The sequence below is a fragment of the Nesoenas mayeri genome (assembly GCF_963082525.1).
Source record: "Nesoenas mayeri genome assembly, chromosome: 5".
Lineage (NCBI taxonomy): Eukaryota > Metazoa > Chordata > Aves > Columbiformes > Columbidae > Nesoenas > Nesoenas mayeri.
In genome coordinates, this window is record NC_137548.1 from 53,607,021 (window position 1) to 53,620,053 (window position 13,033).

Sequence of the window (13,033 nt, forward strand, 5' to 3'; positions counted from 1 at the left end):
TGCCCCAGATCCACTTTAAACTTCTATTTTCTTTTTAACAATCCATTGTAATTGAACTTCAGAGGCCAAGATGTCTGCCTTTGTGCAAGGGATTCCTTTCTTCCTCCTCCCACCTTGGTAATTCACGATGGCCAGTGTTAGTCTTCTTACAACAAAATGGTGTAAATGTCCCAGAGACCTCATCCAACGTTTCTCGCTGGCTCAGTAATCTTCATCAGAAGGCAAGTAGTTGAGTCATAAACAAAAATAACTTACAGTAGCCCTCGGAACATTAACATTAGAAACGCCCCGCCTCCGGGAAACTTGCAACGCCGCACAGGCGGCACAGGCGGCACAGCCTCCAGCGGGGACCAGCTGCACGGCCGCCAGCACGGCAGCCAGGTGTTCGCAAGGAGGAGAGCGGGTTTCGGCCCACGGAGGTACATCCTCACTTAGCACACACACGCGACAGAAAGTGGTGAAACAGAGGCAGGGGGAGGGGAAGCGGCAGCTCCCTGTCGCTAATCGCCATCAGCTGCCAACTTCTAAGCTGAAATCAAGAGTCCTCACTCCCCGGCTGCCGTGAACTTTCAACTCTCCCCTGAGAACTGAAAGTCTTTCTCATAACCGCGGAGTTGAGAAAACCACCAATTTCACAATTAGATAACGTGAGGAGTATTAAAGAACTCACACCCGACTTGTAATTTTCTCGAGAGGGCGAGCTGCAGCCACTGCGCTAGAGACTCGGAGAGGCTCCACCTGCCCCAACCCCCCACTCCGGGGGATTCCCCGCAAACCGGGGCTGAGTTCACCCCCACGACAGCTCCACTTCCTTATCTTTTTAGGTTTAGGCCAGCTGCGTTAACTCAGGATTCCCAAAACTTCAGGCAACACGAAATAAAAACTAAGGGAAGTTACTAAAGTCTGTCGAGGAAGAGCATGGTAGAAAACCCCGCAAGGCCGAATTTGAATGAAGTTCCTGTCCTCTCAAAAGCAGGGATTTGGGGACTGGCTGTGGCCAGGTGCCAGCCCTCACTCGCGACGAGCAGCCGGAGGACGAGCCCCTACCCACAGACAGCGACCCCGGCACTCACCAGCAGCCCTGCCACCTCTCCGGCTCCCATGGCAGCGACCAACCCAGCACTGCCCGCTCCGAGCGGCACGTCCCGGGGCGGTGCCGCCGCCGCTTTATCCACCCCCGGGGCGGGCGGCCCCGCCCCCCGCGGCTGCGGGTCCTTCGGGGAGCAGCGGGACAACCGGAGAGCGGGCGCCCCAAGAGCCCCCTGCCCGCACGCAGGGCCGGGGACATCCAGGTCGCGCGGTGGGACGTGCCCCGGTGCCGCGCCCGGCACCTGCGAAGAGCCGGCGGAAACCCTATTAGGAAATGGCCTGATTGGTGTCTTCCCACCGAAAGCTCACGTGTTGTAGGTCGCTGATCACAAATAGGAGGGGCAAAGGATGCAAGGGGAATTTTTCCCAAACCGCACCAACTGGGTGCGTTACAGGGTTTTCTACGGCGGTAAAAAGGTTCCCAACTTTTCAACAGCAGCTATTCCTTCTAGAGAAATAACATTTCTGGCCATGATTTTCCTCAATAATACCTGTCATCCTCCATTTGCACGTAACTGGCATGTAGGGACATTCACCTCCAGATGTTGAAACTGGGTTAAAATTAATGGCACAACAATCTATAGATTATTCCTTTTTGGATTATTTTTTAATCCCCTATGGCAGCAGCAGTAGATGTTGAACATTCCTCATCTGCTGGTGCATAATTAGTTTATGTAGGTTAATAGTTTCTTTCATTGAACTGCTCCTCTTGTGGTAACAGCATTTGTTTTATTTAACTGCAGCAACAAGTTCCAGTGAATCCCTGTGGGTGTGTAGTTTGGTAAAATGGAAACAATACAAAGACTTTCAGGCGCTTGCTTTTACACCTACTGAAGGCTTCCTGCTCAGCACTGCTTCTCTTTGGTATAGGTGAGTTTGGGGATTCTTTAACTATTCCTCAAACCCTGAATACATCTGTATCCAAGAGACATACATATCCCCACAGCAGAGGAGAGGCTCTATCATTAACTCCAGTCCATGGTCTCAAGGGGGGATGTGTGTGATGAGGACAGCTGTGCTGACAGGACAGAGATGTGCTGACTTGCTGATGCATTCAAGGGGAGATTTAGGCAGGAAATTAGCAGGTGTGTTTGCACAGCATGAGGAGCGAACACTTTCAAGGTGCATACAGGACTTAGCATAGCCGGGCAGGCATTATTAGCGTCTGGACAGTCTCTCACAGGCAGAGGTCAGGGGGACACCCTCTCACCAAGGTTTACACCGCAAAAAAGGCATCCAATCTGGATTGATAATGTTGACTTTCTTCAAGGATGATACCTCAAGGATGAAGAATCCTTTGTTTTTTTGAAGACTTTTGCTGATAATGATGTCACTCTCACCCTTTTTATGATTTGTGATCTATTTCTTCAATGTCAGTTTCTGGATGCTGGCTCTGATCCTGTCTGTGCCAGAGAGCTGTGGTTCTCACCATGGAACTATCTAGTCTCTATCATCAAGTTACCTCCTCAATATAAAGGTTTTCTAAGTCCAAGGCAAGTCTGTGCATTTCCATGTACAACAGTGAAAATCAAAGCAACCACTTTTCTTTCTATTTTGAGGAACTTGTTACAAATGGAAGACACGGCCAATTTGAGTCCAAGGGGCATAAAAACGCTATTGCTGTTCTAACTTACGGCCTATGTCTGAGATTCTGTAGCTTCTGTAGCTTTTCCTCTAAAAAGCATGGCCTAAGAGTTATTTACATGTAAAATGCTACAAAACACAAAACCAAGTTCAAACACACAAATAATTTCTCAGATACACTGCTACTGAAAGTTGTGTGTAGTTTTATTTCAACATATCAAGCACAAACAGGTTTCCCCTAATTGGGGAATATGACGAGGAATGTACTTAAAAATTTGGAAACATTTACATTGAAAGATAGTCCAGACTGGCACCACCACTAAGTATTTTAAGGCTGTATATATAGCAGTACTTACCACTTGGAACTACTTCAGGCCAGAAAAGAAAGGCTTAGTTTTGTCCGCAGTCTACAGAAAATATTGCAAATCTTTAAAAAATGGTGTAAAATAGGAAGACTATTAACAGAGTTGAACAATGCAGTGGCAAAACCTTCCTCCTTCCTGACCTTTGACAATTAAATGTGCCTACGACCAAACACTCGTACACCTATGTCACTCCCGTCGTCACCTATCCTGGAGCAGTGGATTCCTCTCTACAATGCTAGTGTGTGACTTTATAAAACAGCCATATAGCAAATAATAACAACAATAGTAAGTGACCAGGTTTTACGAACAAGGCGTGTCTGAGGTTACACTTGATGGGCCCAGGACACCAGTCAGCTCCGTAACCAAACGAGGAGCTTTCACTGAATACTTCCCCTTTCCTAAAGAGGAATGGCTCTAGGAAATTGTGCATATTTACAGTTCCCATGGAATGGAAAATAAAACACATCCTGAGGTCCCATTCTGTGTGTGCGCTGACAAAACAGATCATGATATAATATCCTGGGGGGTGGAATTTCTGGACCAAGTATGCTCCCTCCCATAATTAAATGCAGCCGGATAGGCACCGTGGACATCAGTTCTTTAAAGCTCCCCAACTGCACTCCCTCACTCATAGAGCTAAGAACCAGGCCGGCATGATCTTCCCAAAATGCTGGGGAGTTTACCATTTTGGGGGTATCAATACTGCTAATTATTAATTGCATCAGAAAATGACAAGACATAGAAAACAAATTGCACAATTAAAGCTACATTTGGCTTCAGCATTAAGGCCCGTACAGGTTAAGAGGTCCTTGAAGATGTACATGTAAAAGGCAAAAATGACATAATCTGCAGGAACAACGTTTTGCAGGTTCCTAGGTCCCTTTTTAACCTCCTTTTTCGACTTTATTCCACCTCTGTCGCGTTGGTTCTAAAGTGCTTTGGTGCCTCGCTGGGCTCCTTGCGTGAGTGGCCCCCCTCCTGCAGCCAGTAATCATTATTGCTGCCAAACGTAGTGATTTTATTTGAAGACATAATTAATGAATAGTTGACACGTAAGAAAGATGCAGAGGAGAAACCAACAGCGAGAGTCCAGGAGGAAGCTTTCAGAAGAGACCTTCCTGTGGAAGGACTTTTTGTTCAGAGCACTGAGGTTTCTGGAAAAGAAAGCAGTATGTTTATTTGGGTGTCACAGGGTGGTGTGCATTCACACATGTGTGCGTACCCAGAGCTTCCTCGCAGGGAGGGATCCCCACACTTCAGAGACACCCTCATGGGTACAGCACTGTGCCCTGCAGACTTCACCTCCCCGCTTTGAACAGAAAGAGAAGTACTCCTGGCTGACACTGGATTAGGCAGAGCGTGCTGGTTGGCATAAAGGCACAAACCCCAATAAATCTCTTCATCCAGCACCCACTCACAAACCTATGCCCTAACATTCCCAAATACAAGAACTTGCCCTGGACACCCCCAAGAGCAGCATAGAAAAGCTAAAGCCCTATCACCAATGGCTCCAACATCCAGAAATGGAGGGCCCCAAGTGATCCCACCCTACTGAAGCCTCGAGAGGGCAGGATAATACTCATGCAGAGGGGAATCAGCAGGACTCACTGGAGCAGATGTAGCAATTAATACTTCCCCTGCTGTCCCCACAAGAGTCTGTGGTGCAAAGCCCTTTGCTAGCAGTATGTTACACAGGTGTGCTCACTACTTACCTCAAACAGCAAATAGCATTTTATACAAAAAGCAGGAATTTAGTGCTTTGCACTCATGGAGCCCAGTTTTGAGACCGCATGCCTGCATCTCTGCAGCAACCAGAGCAAACTCATACCACGCTTGCTAAGAAGGGCAACCCGAACACCTTCTTGCCTAGCAGAGATTTATGTGTAGCCAGGATCTGGCTGAGCCCTTCCCAATTTCTGCAGCTGTTTTGCAGTTAGGAGTGCCAAGAGACAGCTTAACACGCTGAGGTGATGCTTTATTGTCCCATAAAGACAGTCTTAAGAGAAAGAGATTTCTTCACTGTTTTAAGGAGGGAGTGGCTTTGTCCTTCCGGTGTGTTAATAGGCGTGTTAATAGGCTGCATATTGAAACAGCGGTTAACTGCAGCCGATAAGGACGCTCCAAAGGCCACAGGTTATTTTTAGCCTATTAGGATGATTCATCTGATGAGAGAAAAGGGTTACCTGTGTATGTCCTGTTGGGCTCTCTGTAAGGATAAGACGGCTGAATGAATTTCCTTCAGGTGATTCATCTCTTTTCCGCACTGAGCGCACAGGCTTTCAAACCCTACAGCAAAATATTGAAGGACACTGTGTTTTGCATCACTGTCTCTGGTGATGGTGATGAAACACAAACTAGGTTCACCCAGCAAGTGGCTGGCTGTGATCAAATTGTCACAGCCAGAGGGAACATTTACAGGAGGAAACCTGGGGAGAAGGAGACTGGGGACATACTCTTCCACCCCAAAGACACAGGTCAATTGAACAAGTCCTGTGATAGTGGCCTGGGGCTCCTTCTTGGCTCTCAGTAAACAATTTTTGCAGCATTCTTCTCAGCTGAGGGCAGGGGAATGGAGTGCTCACACCTGTCCTCATCTCTGAAATACTCAAGTTCACCACCAAAAAAGGCTGAGAAAAGGGAATGAGAAATGAAGCCTGCCTCCTCTCTGTTGACTGGAACTTCAGTGTATTTTTCCAACATGTTTGTGCCAGGAGTTGAGAAGCCCTTGTTGGCATGAATAGCATAAGGCAGAAAAAGTACGTAAACAGAACAGAAAAGCAAAACATTATCTGTGTTTGCCTATGGGATATGGGCCCATGACATTAACTGGGCTACAAAATGTCCCAGGGCTGGCTCAAGGAATAAGGTACCAAGGGAAGAACATTAAAGCCTGACCCAGTGATACCCAAATACTTGCCATCATCATCTGAGAGCTCCTGCACCGACTCAGGCGTTGAACAGCTGCTCTCTGTGTTCTGGCTGTGGTTAGACGGCTGATCGCTGGTTTTGCGGCGCCTGCAGTCTTTGGCAGACCTCTGAATAAAACAGGGATTAAAAAAGACTCAGTCAACAGTCAAATTGAAGACTCTTGTGTTTGACTTTAAGCAAAATAACCTGTGGTGCTGGGGAGTATCTGTGAGATTGTGAAGTTTGATTGCTTTCTCAGCAACTCCTGGTAGTTGGATTCCTGGCAGCCAGTTAAGGATATTACACACATGCCCCGTACAGAAGCATTTCCTCAAATAACATCCTTAAGACACCCATCCAAGCTATTCTTGTTGTAGCTTTAACTGACGCATATTAGTGAAGAATCTTGTAGTTTTTTTGCTGAATTGCGTACCCACCAACCAGATACATAAGAGAAAGGATGAAAAGAAGAAAAATTTAGAATAAAATTTCCTGGAGAAGATTCCTCAGAAGGTGCTGGGAACATTTAAACATCACAGAACTTTTACACCTAACTTCTTGATGCACTTTGGAAAGTTTCTCCCTGCCTCCTGAATGGGTAAACCAAACATGTCCAGAGATGTTCAGATTCGGGGTATTAGAAAAGCCTATGTTCATAATAAGATACGAGTTCCTCAGTGTAATACAGGTTATATCTAGCTAGTTCAGCAGTTTGACATTTACAAAGCATTTTCTGAATGACATATATTACTTCAAAGATAAATGCAATGAAATAAGAAAGTATCATCCCTGTTTAAGGGAGAGGATGGAGGAAGGTTTCTTGTCTTGTCTAAGAGGAAGTAAGTAGTAAAGGCAGATGGCAAAGACCAAAATTGAAGTTGCAGGATCTCAGTTGTATACTCCAAAACCTTGCTCACACCCTCACTATGGGAAGTTTTCTGCTTTGGAAACACCAAACAGTAAAGTTCACCTCAGTTGTGCAAAATCCATTATAAGAGTCACTGTCACTAACACTGAGTGGAAGAAAAATACCAAAACAGATAGGATATGTCAACCAAGAATTACAATGATTTGCAGTTAATGATGGTATAACACTGCAGGTCTAGAGCTGTATTTACCCAAAACAAACCTTTCAGCCTATGCCATGCTTACATGAAAATGCTGCAGAAAAAGGCTCCGTATCTAAACAGTCTTAAAGAATATTATATTCCCCAAAGCAGGCTTTTTACCTTGTGCCGTGTAATTTGATTGTTTATGCATGTTGTTTTGTGGTTTGACATCCTTGTGGATAAGTGTCTTTCCATGGTCTGAAGTATTCCATCCTTCTCAAATTGGGCAATGTCGTTCAAAGGATCCCAAGGTCTTAAACTTTTGAGACCAAAGGAAAAAAAGCATTAGAAAAGCAAGAATACCACCAGGTGTGTAAAGAGCAATGCACCAATTCCACATTCATCAGGGCATTCACTTCTAACACCAACAAGAGTTTCTGCAGATGCAGTGTGAGGAGTAACAGATACTTTCTCCTATGTTCACATTTCCTAGCAATAAATAAGGGGAGTTCAGTCTCCAGAGGCTTCACCCTTCTTGCCAGGGGAGGAGAGGGCAGTTGTCAACTCTGCTCGCACACTGTAAAAAAAGTCTGCAAAATGATTCCACACTTCACTGCAGCAATAGGGATTTCCACCAATGGCACAGCAGATTTTCCACTGCCAAGCCCCCATTTCCAGCTATTCCCAAATAGCATCAGCGATATGTATTTTAATAATGAGACGGAGCTCAGAAAGAAGCAGCCCAGGGCACAGTTTGGGGAAAGGCAGGACTCAAATTATGGGTCTGCAATTTTGCTTGCATCCCGGGGGACTCAAGCAGTGAGGCCTGCTCATAACCCCCCAGGCCCACCACTCACTCCTCGTATTTGTAGCGCCACTCGTTAGTTGCGGCGTCGTGCCTGAAGAGCAGCGGTTTCCATTCTGTGCCGTTCTCCCTCCGCTCCCGGGCGGCATTCCTCTGCTCCTCTTCCAGCACAAATTTTTCCTGCGTCGCCTTGTGTTGATCTCCTTTGTTTATGGCACTGGTAACATGCTGCCAAAGCCTAGAAATAAACAGGGAAGCAAGAGAAACCACCTTAAAACTGACAATGTATCTTGCCAACTTGAACCTTGGAGCAGACACTTTTCTGCTCTCTTGATACTCCAGAAGAACTGTAACAGGACTGCTCAGCCTCAGTTTTGGCTTGTAAATTAAAGGAACATTATGAGCATGGCAACACTCTGGATGCTGTATACAACGATCTACTGAACAACAGGGGAACTTTCTCTTCGATAACATCACCTACAATACTCAGCAAAATCTTCAGAGCTGTCTGTGGGAGTTATAACATAGTTACGCTCATTGAGGTCAGTGGCCTTTTTAGAGGTGATTGATGTGTAATGGAGAATCTGTTATCTTCCTTGCCCTTTCAATCATTTATATTTAGGAGCCTTTGTGTTAATGTCTATCCCTGAAACAAAGGCTTTATATTTAGAGTTTAGAAGCACTGGCAAATGAATTCATGTGCACAGCTTGCAGCTGCACATGCAGTGTTGTACTTAGACATAGGATTAGCAAACAGATCTGTAGGAAGCTGATTCAATCTGCAAGAAATGGATCTGTACTTGTGCTCACAAATGGTAAGCATGAACGTAAGCATTCACTTGCACTTGTTGTCAGATGCCAAAAGATATGTGATCTTTCATATGATATCTCATTGAGTCTCTGCCCGGAGGAGAGGATTTGCCTTTTACAAGAGAAAAATAATTACCTTTATTTATTTATTTATTTATTTTTAACTATAGCCAAGCTGTGATTTCCCTCTCCACACTTCCTCTAATCAGAGCACTCTAATCTTCATTTCAGATTGGAAATAGTTCTGAGATTAGCAGCTAGCCCTCCCAAAACATTACTGAGTGGTTTAGCACTTAGAATAGGCACTGGAGATCTAGGCAGTTCTAGTATTCCCAGCTCCAAAAAACACCAGTCCTTCATTTAGAAGATTAATACGTTACTGCATTTAATTTGGAGCTTGCTGTGAAGCTCTTAATTTAAAAGGGATAATGACGCTTTCTTTATATTTCTGTCACCATAAAATAACACAACACTTCTAAAAAATCAGCCGCTTTGATAATTACCAGAGGAACACTTTCATGACATTTGACACGTCACTCCCATCTTCCTGTGTATTAATCTTTTCTCCCAGAAACAAAGGAAGGAAACTCAATTCAAACTCAAAGTGATGCGGGCAGGGGAGGGAGGAGTGAAAATAACGTCCTGAAAAAATACTGTGGTGGCGTAAAGAGTCATTTCTAAGGAATGCAGTGGTGTAAAGAGAGTCCTTTAATTCTAGGAACCTCAGCAAGACACACACAAAATTGTTTGACAAGGGCAAATTATTCCATCAAGAGCTGCATGTGTCAGAGGAAGAGACCCTCCATGGTAAGCTGCATAATGGTATGAGCTTCAGAGACTCTCCAGCGTTCAGGAAAATAAGCAATTTTCAGCACTGCAGGAAAGACTATGCAATTCAGATAGAACATAACCTGGATGAGATGGTAATTTATTCATGCAATCGTCAGCATTATAAGGAGCTCGGTGGAATATCTGTTAGGAATCTCTAGAATTTTTCCTTTTGCCTCTTTCCCCTGGCTGCATGTATCACTATCAATCTCTGATGTAGCAAAGGGAGTCAGATTCTTTGTCTGCAAGACTGAGATTTCTCTTCCCCTCTAAAAGAATCTTCTTCAGAAGATTATCAGAGAAATGTGATGCCATCTGCTCTGCTCTGTGACGACGAGTGTAAGTTACAAATACAGATTTTGTTGCCCATAACACCTGCTGTAGTCCAGAACAAACTAAATGTTCATGAGTTTTTATTTTTGTGCACTCCCTTTCTTTTTTCATAAGAAGGAGAATCTTGGTGTGATGTGATGCAACATCAAAATTACATGCCCACAGGGAAGTGGCCAATGTAATGTAGGCAGCAAATTGCATGTGCTGGTTTGGGATGTTAGCTGGTATTGGCAAAGCATGTTGCTGAGATGGTCGGAGTAGTTGGTTTGAAGCCAACATCACATGATGTTGCTGCAATTGTTCTTGCTCAAGAACTGGCTCAGGGATGCTCACTGCATCAGGAAGTCAAATTCCTTCCATTTCCTAAGTTGTGTGCCAGGACGATAAATTGTGTGCCAGGACAGTATTTGTAGGTAATCTAGATTACCCTAAAAACACTGGTGCAGACTTCACTGGAGATCTCAGCTGAGATTATGAGGCAGGGTTAAACTTCTGTTTAATTACATTCTCTCATAAAATCCTGTTATGTGGTTCAAACTACTGCTCTGCCCATGCCAGGACTTTCCACTTGATTCCTGCACCTAATTTATGATCCTGTGGTTGAAATAACCCTTCTTAACAAGACATCCAACCTCAGACTGACATCTTGTGCTTTCATAAAATGTTCCACCAGTTACAGAGACTCTGTTCAAGATGTCTGGAGTTCAGAGACAGTTGTTATTTTAGCAGATAAAATACAGCTTCCACAATTTCTCAGCCCAGCCTCCTGGCTAATTCAGAGCTATACTTCATGGAAATACTCCAGAGTTAATAGACTAGAAAAAAACAGGTAAATGGCTGGGTAATATGTGCAGGCAAAGCAGGTCACTACCTTTCCAGGACTGTACTGTGGAATTGGAGCCTTCTGATGAGAGCCCTGCTTCAAGTGGGGAAGCAGCAGCGAGGCGTTCTCAGAGCTCCTTACCTCTCCGACTCAAAGTCTGTCTGCTCCTCAAACAGCACAATATGGCGCTTCAGTCTCTGCCTTCGTACTTCACTGGTCGGATTCCAGAACATTTCTGCGTTCCCGTTTTTCACCTCATTTATATGCACTTCCCCATCCTGACAAGGAAAATTAAGTTAAAAAGTTAAAGACAATCAGAAGTACAAGGCAGAAAATAATCCTGACAAAGGGAAGCTGCTTCTGGATGATGACTGGGGATAGGGCTTGGTTAGAAGGCTTCTTTTCTCCTCTATCCCATTAAATCTCACTGAACACTTCCTGAAAGTTTCTAAAACTAATGAAGAGAGACATTCCTGGAAACACTGGCTGGATTAATCAGAGAAGAACCAGAAAGGGACCCAGTTCCTTCTGTTAGTGCTGTCAAGCGTACTCACAGAAGCACTAAGATGCTCTTCTTTCCCTACTGTTCCTCCCAAGTACCACCCAGCACACATAAATCAGATCCCTAGTTCCTCTTCCAGCCTTTCTTCTATTCCTCAATGCTGAAATCTCATGCAGGGCCTACTGAAATACCATCCTCTCTAGAAAGGACAGCTAAAGCTGAGATACTCTTACACATGGGTTGTTTTTTTTTTTTTTTTCCAGTTTAGCCAGGTTTTTGCTCCTGAATTTAATTTAGCATTTCAAAATGCCAGAGGTCTTCAATCCTTATCCCTTGCCAATTTACCTGGCAACTGTTAAAGCAGCAGTTCTCCAATCTGAGGCTGGCTAGACAATATTATTAAGCTGCCTCCCAGATGCAGCAATGTCATGGAGCCAGGCAGGGTAGTTTACAGGGTGCATAGTGAACAGCACGATGCTGACTGCAAGTGGGATGAATCAGACAATTACAGCTGCTGAACAGCATAAGCACTGGGCCATTCAGCTGCCTGGACACGGGACGAGTATCACGCAAACCTTTTTAACTCATGGCTATAGGCTTTGCCTGTCACTGCCTAATTTGCTGCTGCATTTGTCCCCCTGCCACAGTCCGGTCCCTTGATGCACTTCTCAAAGTCCATCTCCCACATCTTCAGCTGTGAAACTCCTTCAACCTTGAGGGACTTTCGTCCTTCCCTGAAGTCTCCCTCAGGACTTCCTCTGCATGTCCTGAGGTGCCAGTTCTAGGACAGATCTCAGGTCCCCAAGACTCCCCCAGCTGTGGATAGGAGGAGGCAGGCAGACATTACCAGACATCACTACGTGCATCTCTAAGGAGCACATATGCAGGCCCTCAACTGCTGCGTTCATCTGGGGCTAAAAAGCATTTTCTTCCCTTCTTTATTCAGGTGGGTTTTCAGGTCCTGAGGCAGAGAATTAGCCTTTCAGCTGCAAGGGTTTCTGTCAGGAAACTGGACGGTGCCAGAGAAAAGCATGCAGAGCGCAGGAGAGCAGGCTAATACTCTCAGCAGGGAGGGCGGAGAACAAACAACGTCCCTAATGCTGCACAGCAGCTACTCTATTCACAGCATGCAACTGCAAACAGCAGCTTATGGAGCCACCCTTTCAAAACCATTAAACTTCTTTTTCTACATCATTCTAATTTTGTGCACCACAAACAACCGGTACAAAGAACAAGGGAGGAATAAATTATTTTCAGGCTGATAAAACCCAGACACAGAAGGGTGGAAGCTGAGCAGCACACAACCATGTGGCTCATTGCCCCAGGGGAGCCAGATTATGTGTTCTCATGGATGGTGTTTGCAGGACCCACCACAGACAAGGTACTCCACACTGCATCACAACCCACAAGTGCCAAGGCTCATCCTGCAGGAAACGGGGCTCAGAATGGAAAAGCCACCCAGGCACAGGGACCAAATCTCCTTATATACACCTAGAATGGGCAAATCTCCCAATTTCCAAATAGTCATTAGCTTTTTATGTAAAAAGACAGATTGCCTGAGTGGATGAGTCCAATACCAAAGCCTACACTGGGGTTAGGACCTCACTATAGAACGAGCTTTATCCAAGCACATTTCATCTGACCTACTCTAAATACCTCCTTTAGAATGAGAAAAATCTTGTCTCAGTGACAATTTCTGTGGACTGGAAAGGGAGCATAGCTAAACTATAATGAAGATGTAGATGCCTAAATGTAGCTGAGATAAATAACTAAGTACGCAGCCCAAAGCCAGGGCTCACTGCCTTTGCCTTGGTTATCAGGAGTTCCCAACCAAAACTCTAGTCTACATCCTTCAATGTGCAACTTTATTCTTGCTGGATTTTGGCTGAAGGATACCTTGGAGTGATTCACTTGTGGGTAGTAGGTGTGCAAAGGTGC

At 45.0% G+C, this 13,033-nt stretch overlaps 1 protein-coding gene across 1 annotated transcript in view; it reads right to left on the minus strand.

Moving 5' to 3' along the window:
* Positions 1 to 4,056: 4,056 nt before the first annotated feature.
* The window catches only part of OSBPL5 (oxysterol binding protein like 5), a gene marked incomplete at both ends in the record, with an annotated part of 180,874 nt that continues 171,897 nt past the window's right edge, over positions 4,057 to 13,033 (minus strand). Inside the window, 6 exons of the mRNA XM_080346065.1 lie at positions 4,057 to 4,192; positions 5,222 to 5,324; positions 5,944 to 6,073; positions 7,175 to 7,313; positions 7,852 to 8,037; positions 10,735 to 10,871. Of these exons, the coding sequence (XP_080202191.1) occupies positions 4,057 to 4,192; positions 5,222 to 5,324; positions 5,944 to 6,073; positions 7,175 to 7,313; positions 7,852 to 8,037; positions 10,735 to 10,871 (831 nt within the window). The remainder of the gene's footprint in view (positions 4,193 to 5,221; positions 5,325 to 5,943; positions 6,074 to 7,174; positions 7,314 to 7,851; positions 8,038 to 10,734; positions 10,872 to 13,033) is intronic.